The sequence below is a fragment of the Leucoraja erinacea genome, chromosome 37, assembly GCF_028641065.1.
Source record: "Leucoraja erinacea ecotype New England chromosome 37, Leri_hhj_1, whole genome shotgun sequence".
NCBI classification, from domain to species: domain Eukaryota; kingdom Metazoa; phylum Chordata; class Chondrichthyes; order Rajiformes; family Rajidae; genus Leucoraja; species Leucoraja erinaceus.
Genome location: NC_073413.1, coordinates 6,016,397 through 6,035,737, shown reverse-complemented (window position 1 = coordinate 6,035,737; position 19,341 = coordinate 6,016,397). Strand labels below are relative to the sequence as shown.

Genomic DNA, 19,341 nt, shown 5'->3' with positions numbered 1-19,341 from the left:
AAATAATCTAGTGCTGACCCAAAACGTTGACTGTCCATGTTCTCGAGATCAAGTCAAGTCAAGTCAAGTTTATTCGTCACATACACATACGAGATGTGCAGTGAAATGAAAAGTGGCAATGCTCGCGGACTTTGTGCAAAAAGACAAACAAACAAACAACCAAATAAACTATAAACACAATCATAACACACATATTCTTTTACATAATAAATATTGGAAGGAAAAACGTTCAGTATAGTTAGTCCCTGGTGAGAAAGGCATTTACAGTCCGAATTGCCTCTGGGAAGGAACTCCTTCTCAGCCTCTCCATTCTCACCACATGGCAACGGAGGCGTTTGCCTGACCGTAGCAGCTGGAACAGTCCATTGCAGGGGTGGAAGGGGTCTCTCATGATTTTATTGGCTCTGGAGTTGCACCTCCTGATGTATAGTTCCTGCAGGGGGGTGAGTGAAGTTCCCATAGTGCGTTCGGCCGAACGCACTACTCCCTGCAGAGCCTTCTTGTCCTTGGCAGAGCAATTCCCAAACCAGATGGTAATGTTCCCGGACAAGATGCTTTCCACCGCCGCTGTGTAGAAGCACTGGAGGATCCTCGGAGACACTCTGAATTTCCCCAATTGCCTGAGGTGGTAAAGGCGCTGCCTTGCCTTACTCACGAGTGCTGAGGCATGTGATGACCATGTCATATCCTCGCAGATGCGGACTCCCAGATATTTAAAACAGTTCACCCTATCCACAGGATCCCCATTTATCCTCAATGGAGTGTACGTCCTCGGATGATGTGCCCTCCTAAAGTCCATGATCAGCTCCTTCGTTTTTTTGATGTTCAAGAGGAGGCTGTTATCCTGGCACCAGAGTGCTTGATCAGCCACCTCCTCCCGGTAGGCCTTCTCATCGTTGTCTGAGATCAGGCCCACCACCACAGTGTCATCAGCAAACTTAATTATTGAATTGGAGCTGAACCTAGCCACACAGTCATGTGTGTACAGGGAGTACAATAGGGGGCTGAGGACGCAACCCTGGGGCAATCCTGTGCTCAGGGTGAGGGACTTTGATGTATTCCCTCCCATCTTGACTACCTGGGGCCTGGCGGTGAGAAAGTCCAGGACCCAGGCACACAGGGAGGTGTTGAGCCCCAATTCCAGTAGCTTCCTCAATGCTGCTTGACCTGCTGAGTTACTCCAGCACTTTGTGTCTTTTTTTTGTAAACCAGCAGAATTAGGCCATTCAATCATGGCGGATCTATCTTTCCTTCTTAACCCCATTCTCCTGCCTTCTCCCCATAACCCATGACACCAGTACTAATCAGAAATGTTCACCGACCTGCTGACCTTCTACCGCTCGTCCATCGAGAGCCTGCTGACATACTGCATTACAGCATGGTATGGCAGCTGCACCATGGCAGACAGGGAGAGGCTTCAGAGGGTAACCAGGACAGCGCAGAGGATCATTGGCTGCCCTCTCCCCTCCCTGATGGACATCTACACCTCCCGCTGCCTTAGCAGGGCAAAGAAGATCATCAAAGACAGCTCCCATCCTGCGTTTGGACTGTTCGACCTGCTGCCCTCTGGAAGGCGCTATAGGTGCATCAAATCCAGGACAAACAGACTCAGGAATAGTTGCTTTCCGAGAATTATATCTACTATAAATTCAAATTCACACATGCACTGACTACACCGCCCAACACGGACTTCCATCTGTATATATGTATATATGTATGTAGCGCCGCAGAATGTGTGCACCTATTCCCCCCCCATCTCCCTTCTGTTTTTTGTTTTTTCTGTTTCTTGTTTTTTGTGCTAAATTGTATGTATGCACTGAGTACGAGCAGCTTTCAGTTTCACTGTACTTGTATAGTGACAATAAATCGCATATCTATCTATCTAAATCTAGCTATCACTGTATCGATCTATTTCTTGTTTCTATATCTAGTGTTAAACAGCAAGAATGAGCATTTCGGCAAGTTGCCACATGGATACTGTGGAAACTGAGGAACTGGACGTTAGCATGAATCCTGAAGTTTAATTTAAAAGCCAACACTAGGTTCCACTCCACTCCACCATATAGACAGAAAGCCCTGGACCCACACAGGAGACTCCCAGCTTCAGGATCATTGTGAATTAGGCATTGTTTGTCTTTTTTAAACTCTCAGACAAAGGGAGGAATTAGCTCCAGCCTCCACCTAAGGAATGATGTACATTATCCGCTTCTGCCCTGGGTTTCCCAATACATCTGCCAAGACAATCTTTAACCATGAATCAATTCCAAAGCGTGTCTGGTGCCTGATGTGTTTTTAACTTCACCTTTAGTGAGCTCAAAACACGTGGCCCCAGCTTTGCCAATACAATGCCGGTTGCAATCCAAACCGGTTACAATCAGCCGACACCAACAGCATCATGGTGAACTTCACACGGAATCACAAGGTGGTGACATTTCTTCCCCCACAAATTAACAGGTTAGCGGAACAGACTCTGTGCGAGCAGTTAAAAGGTGCATGAATTAACTTGGTTAAATGAGAACTGCACTGATATTGTGATTGAATATTAGAAGAGACTAATGATCATTATCTGGCAAGGTGAAGTGTCGATGGATGGTGTAATGTGCCTCAGGGTCCAGGAGTTCAGCTGTACAGAAAACAGAAACTAGTTCAATCAATCGTCCTGTCTGTAACCAGACACACAGGGTGAGTAGTGTAGCAAGGAACTGCCTGCGTTTGGTCCATATCCCTCCAAACTTGTCCTATCCATGTACCCCTCTAACTGTTTCTTAAACATTGGGTTAGCCCCAGCCTCAACTACCTCCTCTGGCAATTGTTCCATGCACCCACTATCATTTGTGTGAAAAAGTTACCCCTCAGATTCCGATTACATTTTTTCCCCTTCACCTTGAACCTATGTCCTCTGGTCCTCTGATTCCCCTACTCTGGGCAAGAGAGTTTGGTTTGTGGTCTGTAGAACGGCATGCCAGAATAACCCCAGGCATAACCAATAACTGAAGCTACCACCTGGCACAGCTACAATACATCAACCCTGAAGAGAAAAACAGGATGCAGAAACAGCATACAATACCACGACCAGCAGGCTGGATACTCTGAAGACATAACATCTCATTATAAACATTAGGAGGGAAACACGAAAAATAGCCAACAAGCAGAGGAGACTCCAAGGACATCCCCACCCTCAATAATCATGGAACTGTGAATGGTAAGCCTGAAAACATGTGTAGACATTTACAGCCAAGGTATGAAGCGATTCCTCCTGAGCTTCCCACACAATTGGCCACTGGCCAATTAAATTCACAGGTGTCAGAGGTTATGGGGAGAAGGCAGGAGAATAGGGTTAGGAGGGAGAGATAGATCAGCCACGATTGAATGGCCCTGTAGACTTGATGGGCCGAATGGCCTAATTCTGCTCTTATCACCTACGAACTTCAAGTGAAACCAGGAAGTGTGAGAGAGCAGGGGCCAGAGCTAAAGATCCAGCATCACACAACTTGTATGTTACAGTGCTGAAGACTTGCGCCTGAGAATGAGCTGTGTTAAGATGCTCAATACTGCTGGTGCCATTTTAACAGGCAAAAAAACAAACTGTTGGAGGAACACAAAAAAGCTGGAGAAACTCAGCGGGTGCAGCAGCATCTATGGAGCGAAGGAAATGGGCAACGTTTCGGGCCGAAACGTTGCCTATTTCCTTCGCTCCATAGATGCTGCTGCACCCGCTGAGTTTCTCCAGCTTTTTTGTGTACCTTCGATTCTCCAGCATCTGCAGTTCCTGCTTAAAAACTGTTGGAGGAACTCAGCGGGTCAGGCAGCGTCTGTGGAGGGAATAGGCAGACCCAATTTAAGGTCGGGACCCTTCTTCAGACTGAAGGAGATGGGGAATAATGGACAGATGGAACTATACAGGATACTGAGTTGGATGATCATATTGAATGGCGGTGCAGGCTCGAAGGGCCGAATGGCCTACTCCTGCACCTATTTTCTATGTTTCTATTTAGGGGAGGGGAAGGAAGAGGGGTTTGATTTAACAGCCTGTTGTTGTGATGGAACAGTTTACAAGTTACAGGGCACCAACTGATATATATTGAGAACACATTGAGGACATCTCTTGTCCAGAGTTGTGGAACCGAGGTCCAGAGAACATCGTTTCAAGGTGAAGGGGAAAAGATTTAATAGGAATCTGAGGGGTAACTTTTTCTCACAAAGGGTGGTGGGTGTATGGAACAAGCTGCCAGAGGAGATAGTTGAGGCTGGGACTATCCCAACGTTTAAGAAACAGTTCGACAGGTACGTGAATAGGACAGGTTTGGAGGGATATGGACCAAACGTCGAGACCCTTCTTCAGACCCAAAACATCACCCATTCCTTCTCTCCAGAGATGCTGCCTGTCCCGCTGAGTTACTCCAGCTTTTTGGTGGGACTAGTGTAGCTGGGACATGCTGGCAGATATGGGCAAGTTGGGCTGAAGGGCCTGTTTCCACAATGTATCACTGTATGACACATTGGGGAAGCCAATGAGCCCGAAAGGTGCCATCGTTAAGTGTAAGACAGAAACAAAATGCTGGAGTAACTCAGCGGGACGGGCAGCATCTCTGGAGAGAAGGAATGGGTGTCGTTTCGGGTCGAGACCCTTCTTCAGACCCAAAACATCACCCATTCCTTCTCTCCAGAGATGCTGCCTGTCCCACTGAGCTACTCCAGCCTTTTGAGTGTGTCTTCGGTTTAAACCGGCGTCTGTAGTTCCTTGCTTCACTCTTCTCGCACATTCATTGACGTCTGGAAAGTGCCGATGTCAGCTGATTGTGCCGAGCGCAGTCGGACCGTGCTCTATAAAACCGCGCCGAGGCCACCGCGGCCGGGAGCTGGGACTCACACCCACCGACAGCACTGGCCATGGCCACTCGCTGGGGCATCTGCAGCGCCGGCAGAATCTGCCACGACTTCATGGTGGCTCTGAAGACCCTGCCGGACACCGACCACCAGGTACAGAGAGGGGAGAGGGGAGAGGGGAGAGGGGAGAGGGAGAGGGAGAGGGAGGGGAGGGGAGAGGGGGGGGGGAGGGGGAGAGGGGGAGAGGGGAGAGGGAGAGGGGAGAGGGGAGAGGGGAGGGGGGGGGAGAGGGGGGAGGGGGAGAGGGGAGAGGGGAGAGGGAGAGGAGGAGAGGGGGAGAGAGGGAGGGGGAGAGGAGAGGGGAGGGGGGGAGGGGAGAGAGGGGAGGGGAGAGGGGAGAGGGGGGAGGGGAGAGGGAGAGGGGGAGAGGGGAGAGGGGAGAGGGGGGGAGAGGGGAGAGGGGAAGAGATGAGAGGGGGGGAGAGGGGGAGAGGGGAGAGGGGGAGGGGAGAGGGGAGAGGGAGGGAGGGGGGGGAGGGGGGAGAGAGAGAGAGGGGAGAGGGGGAGGGGAGAGGGGAGAGGGGGAGAGGGGAGAGAGGGGGAGAGAGGGAGGGGAGGGGGAGAGGGGAGAGGGGAGGAGAGAGGGGAGAGGGAGATAAGGGGAGAGGGAGAGGGAAGGAGGGAGGGAGAGTGAGAGAGAAGGAGAGAGGGAGAGAGAGAGAGGTAGGGGAGGAACTTACCAATTCAGGAAGATCCAGTTCTAACAGGGAGATGGTGGAGTGGAGAGAGGGGAGAGGGAGGGGAGAGAGGGGAGAGAGGGGGAGAGGGGGAGAGGGAGGGGGAGAGAATCAAAAGGCAGAGATAGGGAGAGAAGGAGAGGGGAGAGGGGCCACACACGCTCTCCCCTCTCTACTGAAAGGAGGGAGAGATAAGGAGAGAAGGAGAGGAGGGAGTCACAGGATGGGCGAGAGCAGAGGAGAGTGGGGAGAACGGGTGAGAGGGGAGAGTCGGAGAGAGGGAGGAGAGAGTGGAGATGAGGGGAGTCAGAGGAGATGGAGAGAGAGAGAGTCAGAGGAGGGCCCAGAACCAGGGGCCACACAGTTTAAGAATAAGGGGTAAGCCATTTAGAACGGAGACGAGGAAATTGTCCCTAGTGTGTGTAGGATTGTGCTGATGAACGGGGCTCGGTTTCCGCGCTGTATCTAAACACCATTTGGCATTTAAGACACTCTTGGCTCACCGCCATCTAAAGACAGCGACCGTGGAGAGCTGGAACTGAGCAGTTGCTGTAATCATGTCTTGTGTAGGAAGGAACTGCAGATGCTGGTTTTCACCGAAGATGGACACAAAATGCTGGAGTAACTCATTGGGACAGGCAGCATCTCTGGAGAGTAGAAATGGGTGACGTTTCGGGTCAAGACACTTCTTCAGACTGATGTCAGGGTAGAGGGAGAGACATAGTTAAGGAAGTGTAAGGTGTGAAAATGACAAAGGGAATGGAGATCAAGGAATATGTAGAATAGATCATGGTTAGCTGGGATTTCCTTTAACCCATTCCCTGTCCTATTTTCGCACCTTACACATCTTCAGTCTGAAGAAGGGCTCTGACCCGAAACGTCACCCATTTCTCAATAGACAATAGGTGCAGGAGTAGGCCATTCGGCCTTTCGAGCCAGCACCGCCATTCAATGTGATCATGGCTGATCATCCCCAATCAGTACCCCGTTCCTGCCTTCTCCCCATATCCTCTGATTCCGCTGTTTTTAAGAGCCCTATCTACCTCTCTCCTGAAAGCATCCAGAGAACCTGCCTCCACCGCCCTCTGAGACAGAGAATTCCACAGACTCACCACTCTCTGTGAGAAAAAGTGTTTCCTCGTCTCCGTTCTAAATGGCTTACTCCTTATTCTTAAACTGTGGCCCCTGGTTCTGGACTCCCCCAATATCGGGAACATGTTTCCTGCCTCTAGCGTGTCCAAGCCCTTAACAATCTTATATGTTTCAATGAGATACCCTCCCATCCTTCTAAACTCCAGAGTGTACAAGCCCAGCTGCTCCATTCTCTCAGCATTTGACAGTCCCGCCATCCCGGGAATTAACCTTGTAAACCTACGCTGCACTCCCTCAATAGCAATCCTCCTCTCCAGAGATGCTGCCTGTCCAGCTGAGTTTCACCAGGTTTTTGTGTCTATCTTTGGTTTAAACCAGCATCTGCAGTTCCTTCCGACACATCCTTATCTATGTATCTCCCTCTCCCCTGACATAGAATAGTAGAATAGTTTCTTTATTGTCATTGTAACATGAACCATGTACAACGAAATTTAAAAATGTCAGCCAGTCAGTGCACCATTCAAACATTTCTAAAAGCTAACGATATATACAAGGTAAAATATTAAAAAAAGATAAACAACTAAAATAAATATCATGAAAATAGCACGCATAAACACCCAACCCTCCATCCTTCTGTCGATTTCACAGTGTACCACAGTCCCTTAGTATGTATCGCCCCTGCGTTCCTTGGCAGCTACATTCAGTGCCTATATAGCAGTGGGGTAAAAACTGTTTTTAAGTCTGTTTGTCCTTGTCCGTGTAGATCTGTACCATCTGCCTGACGGCAACAGTTCAAACAGGGAGTGTCCGGGGTGGGAAATGTCCTTTATAATATTCTGGGATTTTTTGGTGCAGCGGGAACTGTGTAAGTCCTCCAAGGTAAGGAGAGGGCAGCCGACAATCCTCTGGGCGTTGTCAATGGCCCTCTGGAGCGCTTTCCTCTGAGCCGCTGTGCAGCTGGTGTACCATACGCATACACAGTTGGTTAGGATGCTCTCAATGGAGCACCGATAAAAGGACAGCAGCAGTCTCTGAGTGATGTTATTCTTCCTGAGCACCCTCAGGAAGTGCAGTCTCTGCTGGACCTTTTTCAGCAGCGCAGAGGTGTTCACTCTCAGTCTTCAGACATCAGTCTGAAAATGGGTCTCGATCCAAAACGTCACCCATTCCTTCTCTCCAGAGATGCTGCCTGTCCCGCTGAGTCACTGCAATGTCTTATTCTCTCCCCAGGCTGTGGCCGTGGCCTCCCGAGACTCATCGCGAGCTCGCGACTTCGCAAAGCGGCACCAAATCCCCAAGTGCTACGGTTCTTACCAGGAGCTGGCGAATGATCCCAACGTGGGTAAGGACGATTGGGACCTCAGCAATGCCAGAATATCTTAGAGGCCCCAGGGATTTGGTTAAGCACCTTGGGTTTTACTCATTCACCAGCTATGGGAATTGCTCGGGTAAGCCACGGTTTTGTACAGTGGGTGGCTGGAACACGCTGCCTGGGGTGGTGGTCTGGTAGGGACAAATGCAATAGGACTTCAGATAGGCACATGGATATACAAGAAAAGGAGCAGTGCAGACCAAGTGATGGTAGATGGTTTATGGCAAGTAGATGGGTTGCCCCTTCCCATTCCCACACAAACCTTTCTGTCCTGGGCCTCCTCCACTGTCAGTGTGAGGCCAAATGCAAATTGGAGGAACAGCACCTCATATTTTGCTTGGGCAGCTTGCACCCAAGTGGTATGAATAACTATTTCACTAACTTCAAGTCACCCTTGCATTCTCTATCCCTCCTCATCCTACTAGTTTCATTGTCATCCTCCTTAATTTCACTGTCTGTATCCACTCGTTATCACCTTCTCCACAGCCAACAATGGACCATTGTGGGCTCCACCTTTATTTGATCATCGTTGCTGGCTTTGATTTGCTGGCTTCATACCTTTCATTCATTTGTTCTTTGTACCTTTTCATATCTCTAGTCTTCCTCTCCCCCTCTGACTCTCAGCCTGAAGAAGGGCCTCGACCCAAAACGTCACCTATTCCTTTTCAAGAAGGAACTGCAGATGCTGGAGAATCGAAGGTGGACTAAAGTGCTGGAGAAACTCAGCGGGTGCGGCAGCATCTATGGAGCAAAGTAAATAGGCAACGTTTCGGGCCGAAACGTTGCCTATTTCCTTCGCTCCATAGATGCTGCCGCACCCGCTGAGTTTCTCCAGCAATTTTGTCCACCTATTCCTTTTCTCCAGAGATGCAGTCTGACCCGCTGTGTCCCTCCAGCATTTTGTGTCTATATATTTGGGATTAGTTAAAATCTGTACCATAGTCAGCATGGACAATGTGGGTAAGGGGTCTGTCCAGTGCTGTTCAATGTTTTATTGAATATCCATAACTTTGCACTACTTGAGAGTCACCGTGATGAAGCTCCACTTTCCATGATGTTTGACTCTATGGCATAATGTTCCACAATGTCTTTGGCAGACATCGTCTATGTGGGGACCATTAACCCCCAGCACCTGAAGGTGGCCCTGCTTATGCTGCAGGCAGGCAAGAATGTCCTCTGTGAGAAACCCATGGCCATGAATCTGAAGGAGGTCCAACAACTCATCTCTGCAGCCCGGAAATGCGACCTCTTCCTCATGGAGGTGAGCGCACTCGCAACAGCCGCTCAAAAACCGCTACGCCGGAAACAGACGAGGTGGGAGCTAGAAGTTTAGTTTAGAGATACAGCGCGGAAACAAACCGAGTCCGCGCTAACCAGCGATCCCCGTACACTAGCACCCATCCACACGCTGGGAACAATTTACATATTCATCAAAGCTAATTAACCTACAAACCTGTACGTCCTTGGAGCACAGGAGGAAATTGGAGCACCCGGAGAAAACCAACGCAGGTCATTTTAATATCCGGAAGTTCAATAATTTCCCAATTTCTAGTGTCTGGAACTCACTAACAAAGCAGGAATTAGGAAAAAAGAGTAAAATATCTATATTATCCCATCATCCATCCCCATTGTTGGTGCTGCAAGGGGAGATTACATAGCTTCCTTCCTGCCAAAACAGAAATTCAACATGGGTTAGATTAAACTGTCCATTGCTCCCTTGTGCAAAATAATTAAGTTCTGTATCTGCAACATCCTAAACCTATTGTCAATGTCTGTCCCGCTGAGTTACTTTTGCAGAGATGCTGCCTGTCCCACTGAGTTACTCCAGCATTTTGTGTCTATCTTCGGAGTAGCAAATGTTCATACACAGCTGCTTTGTAGATTAGATTCCAGAATATCAGAAATCAGAAAGATTATGTGCTGTATGGGATGGCTGATGGGGTGCAAGACGAGGACGGGGACACACACACACACACACTCTGTCCCTGTGACGAATGAGGGGAGGGGGAGCAAGAGCGGAGCTGCGAGATATCGAGGAACCCCTAGTGGGAGCCTCATCTATAATGGAAGAGGTGAACCCCTGTTCCCTAACGAATTAGGACATCTCCGATTACCTGGTATGGAACGTCACCTTGGGCACAGATGCAGTGTAGATGGAGGAATTGGAAGTAGGGGATAGAGTCTTTACAGGATGGGGGTGGGAAGAAATATCATCAAGATAGCTATGGGAGTCAGTTATAATATACGTCAGTTGATAGTATGTCTCTTGTGATGGAGACGGAGACATTACGAAACGGTAGGGAGATGTCGGAGATGGTCCATGTGAATTTTGGTGTTGGATGGAGATTAGCAGTAAAGTAAAGTCGGTGAGTTCTGCATGGGTGCAGGAGGCAGCACCGATGCAGTTGTCAATGTAGCGGAGGTAGAGTTTGGGGATAGGGTCAGTGTACGCCTGGAACAGTGATTGTTAGAAGTACCCTTCAAAGAGTCAGGCATAGCTGGGGCCCATAGCTACACCTTGGATTTGGACGAAATGGGACGAGAAGTTGTTATGGGTAAGGACCAGTTCTGCTAGTTCAAGGAAAAAACAGAGGTTTTAAGACCGTCCTAGTGGGGCATGGAGGTATTACAGGCATCAAAAGCATCTACATGAGGGATTTCCCCCAGCCAGGCCATGCCTTCTTCTCGTTGTTACCGACAAGCAGGAGGTACAGAGGCTTGAAGTCCCACACACTTAAGTTCAATGACACCAGTTAGCCTCAGTAATCAGGTTCTTGAACCCACCTTCATAATCTTAATAGGTAGACAAAAATGCTGGAGAAACTCAGCTGGTGAGGCAGCATCCTATCTCAGCAAAGGAACACTAGACCATCTCTTGAACTACCTTGGACTAGTTTTCTAATTGTTGGAGTAAAGAGGTCCTTCTGCAGTCGTACAGGGCCCTGGTGTGACCACATCTGGAATATCGTGTGCAGTTTTGGTCTCCTAATTTGAGGAAGGACATCCTTGCTATTGAGGGAGTGCAGCATAGGTTCATGAGATTAATTCCCGGGATGGCGGGACTGTCATGTGAGGAAAGATTGGAAAGACTGGGCTTGTATTTACTGGAATTTAGAAGGATGAAGAGATCTTATAGAAACGTATAAAATTATAAAAGGACCTGACAAGCTAGGTGCAGGAAAAATGTTCCCCATGATGGGAGAGTCCAGAACCAGGGGCCACAGTCTTAAGAATACAGGGGAGGCACCATTTAGTACTTAGACGAGAAAAAACTTTTTCACCCAGAGTTGTGAATTAGTGGAATTCTCTGCCTCAGAAGGCAGTGGATGCTGAAGGTTCACTGGATGCATTCAAAAGAGAGTTAAATAGGGCTCTAGGGGCTCACAGCATCAAGGGATAATGGGGGAGAAGGCAGGCACAGGTTACTGAGTGTGGATGATCAGCTATGATCACAATGAATGGTGGTGCAGGCTCGAAGGGCCAAATGGCCACCTCCTGCACCTATTTTCTAAGTTTCCAAGGTACACCAAAATGCTGGAGAAACACAGCGGGTACGATTTTCCAGCATCTACAGTTCCTTCTTAAATTCTATGTTTCTATGTTTTCTATTTCACAGTAATGCTGTGATTTTTTTCTTGCAGTCTTTTCTTTTGGATTTACATGCAATTTATGTTTTTGCGTGGTGTCTGTATGTAAATGCTACAAGCAAGATTTTTATTGACCCCGTACCTATACAATAACAATGTGCATATGACAATAAACTAGACTTGGGATCCAATTTTCTCAAGACATGCAAGACTATGGCATTGGGATCTGGAACCATGCATGGCTGCAGGTTACAATTCAAATGCTAAAGTAAATTTCACTCGTTAAAAAAGGTCACAGGCTTCCATTTATTACATCTTCCTGACACGGGTCCTTTTGAGTTTTGTCTGTCATGTTTACAGGGTCTTTGGACACGGTTCTTCCCGGTCTCCCACAAGATTCGAAGTCTACTGTCTATCAATAATGTTGGGGAGATTAAAATGGTGAGAGCAGAGTTTGGCACGTGGATGCTGGGAACACCACGGCTGGTGGAGAAGGAGTTGGGTGGAGGAGTACTCTTGGACATTGGCTGCTACTGCCTACAGTTTGTCTGCATGGTGTACAATGGCGAGAAGCCAGACTCTGTCCACGCCACAGGATTCCTCACAGAGAAAGGCAAGTGTGCAATGGACCGCTCTACAAAGAGCAGTTCAAACCAAGCTCTCCCTTCCTCCATCCATATCGCTCTGAATCTGATAGAGTTGAATCTGTCCACTGGGAGCAAGCTTCCTGATGCCAGCTTTCCTTTTGTATCGCTGCAGGTGTTGACGAAACAGTGACCATCATAATAAAGTACTCCAGGAAACGCATGGCCATAGTAACTGTAACAATGGCATCACAGCTTCCCAACCAGGCAATCATCATTGGTACAAATGGCACAATCACGGTAACTCTCTCTACCTTTATACTGTGTACAATACCATTCCTTGCTTGTGATGATGGATCCGTGTTGCTCTTACCCAAAACTGGCAGCTGCAACGTCGGTTGAGATTTGATGTTCTTTTCCCAAGAGATCATTAGGCACAAAGTTCACTCTGTAGGACAGTTTTAGTCAGTGTCTGGACACATGAATGCCATAGAGTCATCGAGTGACAGTGTGGAAACGAGCCCTTTGGCCAACATGTTCCAGCTACACTAGTCCCACCTGCCAGCATTTGGTCCATATCCCTCCAAACTTGTCTTTTCCACGTACCTGCTTCTTAAATGTTGGGACAATCCCTGCCTCAAATACCTCCTCTTGTTCCACACCATTTGTGTGAAAAATGTTACCCCTCAGATTCATATTCAATCTTTTCCCCCTTCACCTTAAACCTATGTCCCCGATTCACCTACTCTAGACAAGACTGTGCATCTACCCGATCTATTCCTCTCATCATCTTATACACCTCTATAAGATCACCCCTGAACCTCCTGCACTGCAATATATAGAGTTCCAACCTACTCAACCTAATTATCAATTACCAACTTGCACGCAGTCCCCAGTTTACAATCGACTGTCTTATGTACAGCCTGTTGATACAATCAAGTGTTTGGGCCACCTGCAGGATCAATTTGCCAACTGCTGTGGGGCTGCAAGTGACTGTTTCTGACACCAACTGAATCTTGCAACCTTGAACCCAGGAAGAATCCATTCTAGTTAACACTTTTACTTCAGAGATATAGCGCAGAAACGGGCCCACAGGGTTTTCACCGACTAATGACGCTACATTTATGAAACTATATACCTGCACCCCTCGTGTCCTGTTCTACAACAGTTCCCAGGGCTCTATCTTTACCATGCAAGGCCTGTCCTGGTTTATCCTACCAAAGTGCAACAGCTCGCATTTATCTGAACCTACCACTTCTTACCCCAGTTGATCCTGATCCCATTGTAACTGTAGAAAACCCTCTTTGCAGTTCACAATACCACCAATTTTAGTGTCATCCACAAATTTGCCAACCATACCATCAACATTCACATTCTAATTATCAATATAAATAACAAACAATAGTGGACCCAGCTCCAATATCCGTGGTACACAGTAAACACAGATGAGAAATATTAATTTAACATCTCATTCAAATGGACTCATTGATCTTCCAGTGCAACTACCCCATTTAAATTGTAATTCACAAAATACTCCAGCTGTGGCCTTAGCAATGTATCAGAGTTTTCTCAATACCTCCATAAAATGTGAGTAGGATATGTGAAAATGGGAAGGCTGTGGCCTAGCGTTTGGAAGAAGACAGGAAAAGCAGACTGACACATTGTGGGCAGACACACAGAAATAAGACAAGACTTTTAGTTATATAGATGGCCAAAGGGCTAGCTTGCATGGGCATCTTGGTAGGCATGGATGGGTTGGGCCAAAAGACCCGTATTTGCTCTGTAAGACCATGAATTCAGCTTGGTCTAACCAATATTTTATACAATGTCGGGAATGCTACATCTTCTGCTCTGCCATTTATATTTTGTTCCAAGGTACCAGGGCACATGTGGTGTCCCACAAGCCTTATGGTCAATGGAGACAGAGAGGAGTTCCCACTGCCAACTCCATCTCAGCCCCTCAACTTCACTTCAACAGTACAGGCCTACGGTACGAGGCTGAGGAAGTACGGCAGTGTCTTAAGAAAGGTAAATGAGCATCTGCCAAATACCACTTGCCAGTGCCACTAAACATGCCGCACATCCTGTTGGATTCCCAGCACACAAACTGCCCTGTGCACCATAGGGAGACATTCATTGATTTAACAGGACACATTTCCAGTGGTTTGAAGAAATTGGGAGGAGGGGGGGGGGGGGGGGAAAGAAGAGAGGAGTGATAGAAAAATGGGATAATATGAATCAAAGCTTCAATATTACTAGTCTACTGAACCACCAACATTATAGAGAGAACCTTTCCCATTTTTACTGAACTACCAGATTCAGATTGCGTTCCCGGATTTGGTGCGAGTTAGTGCTCCCTGCTTGTAAAAGGAACTACGTGCACAAGATATTTTGAGAGCAACTGTGTTTCTGTTGTTTTACTTGCAGGACTGAAGGAGTGCCCCCAGCTGACACTGTCCGACAGCGAGCTGATCATGAGCATTCTAGACGAGGCTCGGCAGCAGATCGGGGTTGTCTACTGTCAGGATACAGCTTGAAGGCAAGAACTCAGCTGTGTAGTCACCAACTGTACTGGGACTGGTGCGCACAGACACCATTAAAAACAGTCACATGTCCTTCATGCAGATTTGTGTTGCAATGCTATTCTGAAGACTGCGAATCTCCTGGCAGGCAGCATTGCTTCAAAGATGTAAAGTTGTATAAAGAAATATCAAGTATGACCTGAAGATTGAATTCATCACAATAAACTGCACCAAACATGCGAACACTGCACTGATTTGATCACCAATCACTGCATCTCACAACAGCTGAGGAAACCGAGAGATGGGTCCCCATCTTTTCCCCATCACTACCAGCTTCTGGTACTTCAATGAAATTCTGGGCAACGTGTGGCATTTTCTCATAAAGGCTTTATTGTAGATGATTCACATTACAGCCACCCTTAAAATTTCTGGAACTGTTTCTTGGCTCCTGCGGCCTTGGTGACTTTGAGGACGTTGAAACGCACTGTCTTACTGAGGGGCCGGCACTCCCCAACAGTCACACTGTCTCCATTCTGCACATCCCTGGAACAAGCAACAAAGCAGTCAGACCAATGAACAAACCTAGCCTTGGTTAATTACACAAAAGCTCAATATCAGGACTAAGCAGAAAGGGGCACGGGCTCATTGGATAAATTATAAACTCATGCCAGCAGGATCGCCACAGTAATCAGGAATTACATCCATTGCATTTCTTCCCCAGTCCATAGACTCTTCAGATGCTATTCTCCCCAAGAGCCTTTAAACTCAACATTCACATCACTAAAGTTAAAAAACAAAACAAATTACTGAGTAAACTTAGTGGGCCAGACCATCGTGGAGAGAAAGGATTCTGATGAAGAACCTCAACCCAAAATGTCACCTATTCCTTTTCTCCAGAGATGCTGTCTGATCCACAGTTTACTCAGTAATTTGTTACTCCAGCATTTTGTGTCTATCTACAGGGAAGTGGTCAGGTGAGGTTTCAGGTTGGGAGCCTTCCTCATACTCAGACACTCATACACAGATGCCGAGTTTCTTTGCTCATGACTCCAGTGTTTGCAGTCTTTCATGTTTCTATTCCTATCACCACCCTTTTGATGACTGGGTTACATTAGTTCCCACATTACAAGTCTACAAACCCTCGGTGCAAAATTAAGTGTGGGGGTGAGAGGGGAAAAATTGAAAAAAAGCTTTTAAGTTTCAGCTGAGGGACCTTTTGGTTAATTGCACTGCAGGATGCAACCAGAGTCAAAAAGGCTGATCCCAACATTAATCCAGTTTGTGGAATTAGGAGATTCCATTCAGACTTGGCTATCCCTGCTTTCGTCAACTACTCAGCATAGAAACAGCACTGTAAAAGAAATGCAGATCTGGAAAGCAACAGGAGTGGAATGCACAGTGCTTGGGCTAACACCAGTACCCCCCCCTCCCCACCACTTAAATGTCTGCCGACTAATTCTCTCTCCTCTAAACAAAAGTATGACCATAAAACAGAAGCAGCAATTGTGCACAGTACAACCAGACAAATAAGAGTGTACCTGAAGCAAGGGGACAGGTGCACAGACATGTTCTTGTGTCGCTTCTCAAAGCGGTTGTATTTCCTGATGTAGTGCAGGTAGTCTCTGCGAATAACAATGGTCCGTTGCATCTTCATCTTAGTGACTACACCTGGGTAAGTAGGAGATGATGGGTAAAACATCCTTAGAGTCACACCATGTATTACAGAGGCCAACAGTATTTAGTGACTTAAATGTAGGATACAGACTAGAATCATAATCAGAACTACGTTGTCCAACAGCTCACAGCCTCAGACTTTTCTCCTTCACCAACCCCCGGGCTGGAGAGTGCAATCACTAAACACAACCCTCTTCTCCAACTACACCAACCGTTATTTGTGATGATCCCGCAGTTAAAGCTCTAGACTGGTTTCCAACAAGAGGAACTTAAAAAACCAAATAACCCTGACAACATAACATTCCCACAAAAGGAAGCAAAAACCAATATACAGCATAGATTCTGATATTTTCTCCCTTGGAGAGGAGTAGTCTTTATGCTTGCTTGCTTATTTCTATCCCCCATAGTTAATGAGCAAAAGCAACCCCACTCAGCACAAGACGTGGATACAAGGAATTGCAGATGCTGATTTCCCTGTACTGTAGTAAGTGCTGGAGTAACTCAGCAGGACAGGCAGTATCTCTGGAGAACAAAGCTAGGTGACGTTTCAGTTTGGAACCCTTCTTCAGACACTCAGCACCAAAACAGATATCTGGGTGACACAACAGGGTATCACCATACCAGAGTCTGCTGGAAAGCACCAAGTTACTCTCCAACCAATCCAAATGACCACCTTTGCATGCAGTTTTCTAACCCCACCCAGAATACAGTATGCACATTGCTAGTCCTCATGGGATGTCCTCAATAGTCGAGATCCTGCATTGAAAGGACCGAGAGTTAAACCAATCCACAGCCAGGGTCAAATTACCTCTTGCATACACTTCCATATCAACTGTTCCATTTCAGATCAGGTACAGGGCCAGTTCATACACCCACATCTACATATTACCAAATAGCTTTAACCTAATATCCACCCTACCTGTCAGGATGCGACCTCGAATAGACACATTCCCGGTAAATGGACACTTCTTGTCAATGTAGGATCCATCAATGGCCTAGGAGACAAAGGATCATGCAACACATTACTGGGGGAGGAAAGGTAAATTGTGCGGCAAATAAGCCCAATTGCAACAAAGTACAAATGTTGCGAATCAGGCCTGCGTGAAAATCAAATGCCAATTGTGTTTCAATACGTAATAGCTTAGGTTAAGGAATCAAGGGACGTGGAGTTAGTGCAGGAAAGGGCAGTGAAATAAAAGATCAGCAATCATCTCACCAAAGGACAGTGAGGCATGAGGGGTACAGGGGCTCAGTCTTGCTTCTTGTAGATGGCAGGAAGAAAATTTAGGTTAAAAATCTGAACATGAGACTGCAGAACAACAAAAAGATTCATCACGTAATTAGAAAGACAAGAGGTACATTGGCTTTCAGTGCAAGACATTAATGGAATCAAGGAATAAATGCTCGAAAATGTCGTTGATTAACTATGATCCTACTGCATGGTGGGTCAGATGGAAATCTAAGAACTGCAGATTCTGGTTTACAAAAACAAAAGGCACAAACTGGTGGAGTAACTGAAAGGGTTGGACAGCCTCTCTGAAGAACATAGGTAACTTTTTGTGTCAGAACCTTCCGAATGAAGAAGGGTTCAGCCCTGAACATCGCTTATCCATGTTCTCCACAGATGCTGTCTGACCCGCCGAGTTACTCTAGCACTTTGCGTCTGACTTTAAAGAAGCAATTGAGATCAGACCAGGCGCTATAATTTAGAATTTCGCCCAGAGTGTTGATCCTAATGTTACTTCTAGTGCGAGAGTGTGCAGGGGCCGCATCAGTGAAGCCATTAGGCTGTGTCTTCAGCATCTCGGTGAGACTCGGAAGACCATCGTGAGAAATACCATCATCTGCTGCCCGGCACCTCTCATATTAATCCCTCTCGAGGAGATTGCGATCAGCACCGCCACAGACCGACCCACCCACCCCACCGACCAAGCCCCCGGCCTCACCTCCCGCGGAGTCTTGAAGCCCAGGCCCACGTTCCGGTGGTAGCGCGGCACCTTCTCCTTGGAGCCTTCGGCCGCCAACACCCGCTTCTTGTTCTGGAAGACGGTCGGTTGCTTCTGGAAGGCGCGCTCGGTCTGTGGAGGGGATGCAGGAGAAAGTCAGCGCGGTTACAGCCTTGGGCCTACACACCTCCCCATACATCCACCCGGCCTTGGCCTTGGTCACCGCACACACTGTCCCGGTCCCAGGCCCGGCCCAAAACACAAAACGCGCCCCGGCCTCGACTACAGCCCAGGCCCCACTCACACACACACGGACTTGGCTGGATCACCAGGCCCGGGGTCCGGCCACACATCCCGTCCCGTTCCCCCCCCCCCGGCCTTGGCCTCAGCTCCAGCCCCACACACCGCCCCAGACTCCCCCCACCACACACACACCTCCCCTCCCGGCTCCGGCTGCCCTCACAGCCGCCCCCTCGCCCCCTCCCCGGTACCTGGTTGTCCGCCATCTCGGCCGCCGCGCGTTGACGAAAGAGAGCGAAGACAGGCCACGGGGTCGCTTAAGCGCCACTGCACGGAAGGAAATGACGCGCAGTGTGGGCGGAAGTTCTCATTGATCTGCTGGAGTTTGGGCAGATTGGGCGCCGCCATGTTGTCTGCCCCGCTTTCAGCGTATGAGTCAAGTAGGCCCAGCGCCCATGCAGAACAAAGATCTCCGCTATAGCATCTTTGATGCAGAAGACCTCCAAATAATCATCATCATCATCTCCAGAAAAAGAGAGAGTCCTACAGCATTACTTAAGGATAAGGGGGAAATCCTTTAAAACCGAGATGAGAAGAACTTTTTTCACACAGAGAGTGGTGAATCTGTGGAACTCTGCCACAGAGGGTAGTTGAGGCCACAGTTCATTGGCTATATTTAAGAAGGAGTTAGATGTGGCCCTTGTGGCTAAGGGGATCAGGGGGTATGGAGAGAAGGCAGGTACGGGATACTGAGTTGGAT

General features: G+C 47.9%; 2 protein-coding genes and 1 non-coding gene across 3 annotated transcripts; 1 reads left to right on the top strand and 2 right to left on the bottom strand.

The window, feature by feature from the left end:
* The first annotated feature begins 4,807 nt into the window (after positions 1-4,807).
* Positions 4,808-15,267, top strand: LOC129713835 (trans-1,2-dihydrobenzene-1,2-diol dehydrogenase-like). Its single transcript, XM_055663165.1, is given in 8 exon segments — positions 4,808-4,980; positions 7,887-7,998; positions 9,126-9,289; positions 11,976-12,228; positions 12,375-12,499; positions 14,075-14,167; positions 14,170-14,227; positions 14,627-15,267. Coding segments are annotated over 8 exon segments (1,005 nt in total). The 5' UTR covers positions 4,808-4,890; the 3' UTR covers positions 14,737-15,267.
* rps11 (ribosomal protein S11) lies at positions 15,089-18,989 on the bottom strand. The gene is made up of 5 exons (XM_055663166.1): positions 18,833-18,989; positions 18,342-18,473; positions 17,315-17,390; positions 16,260-16,389; positions 15,089-15,264 (listed from the first exon to the last, which is right to left on the bottom strand). Exons 1-5 carry the CDS (start codon positions 18,845-18,847, stop codon positions 15,141-15,143), a joined length of 477 nt encoding a protein of 158 aa, XP_055519141.1. The 5' UTR covers positions 18,848-18,989; the 3' UTR covers positions 15,089-15,140.
* Positions 18,158-18,244, bottom strand: LOC129714016 (small nucleolar RNA SNORD35). Its single transcript, XR_008726310.1, has one exon. It is a non-coding gene; the product is annotated as a small nucleolar RNA SNORD35 (small nucleolar RNA).
* Positions 18,990-19,341: the final 352 nt, after the last annotated feature.

What these genes read in the sequence shown, in the direction of transcription:
- rps11 (XM_055663166.1), bottom strand. An exon ending in GCTTCAAGACTCCGCGGGAG is followed by an intron (nt 17,391 to 18,341) that starts GTGAGGCCGGGG and finishes TTTGTCTCCTAG; the next exon opens with GCCATTGATGGATCCTACAT. An exon ending in TCGAGGTCGCATCCTGACAG is followed by an intron (nt 16,390 to 17,314) that starts GTAGGGTGGATA and finishes CTACTTACCCAG; the next exon opens with GTGTAGTCACTAAGATGAAG.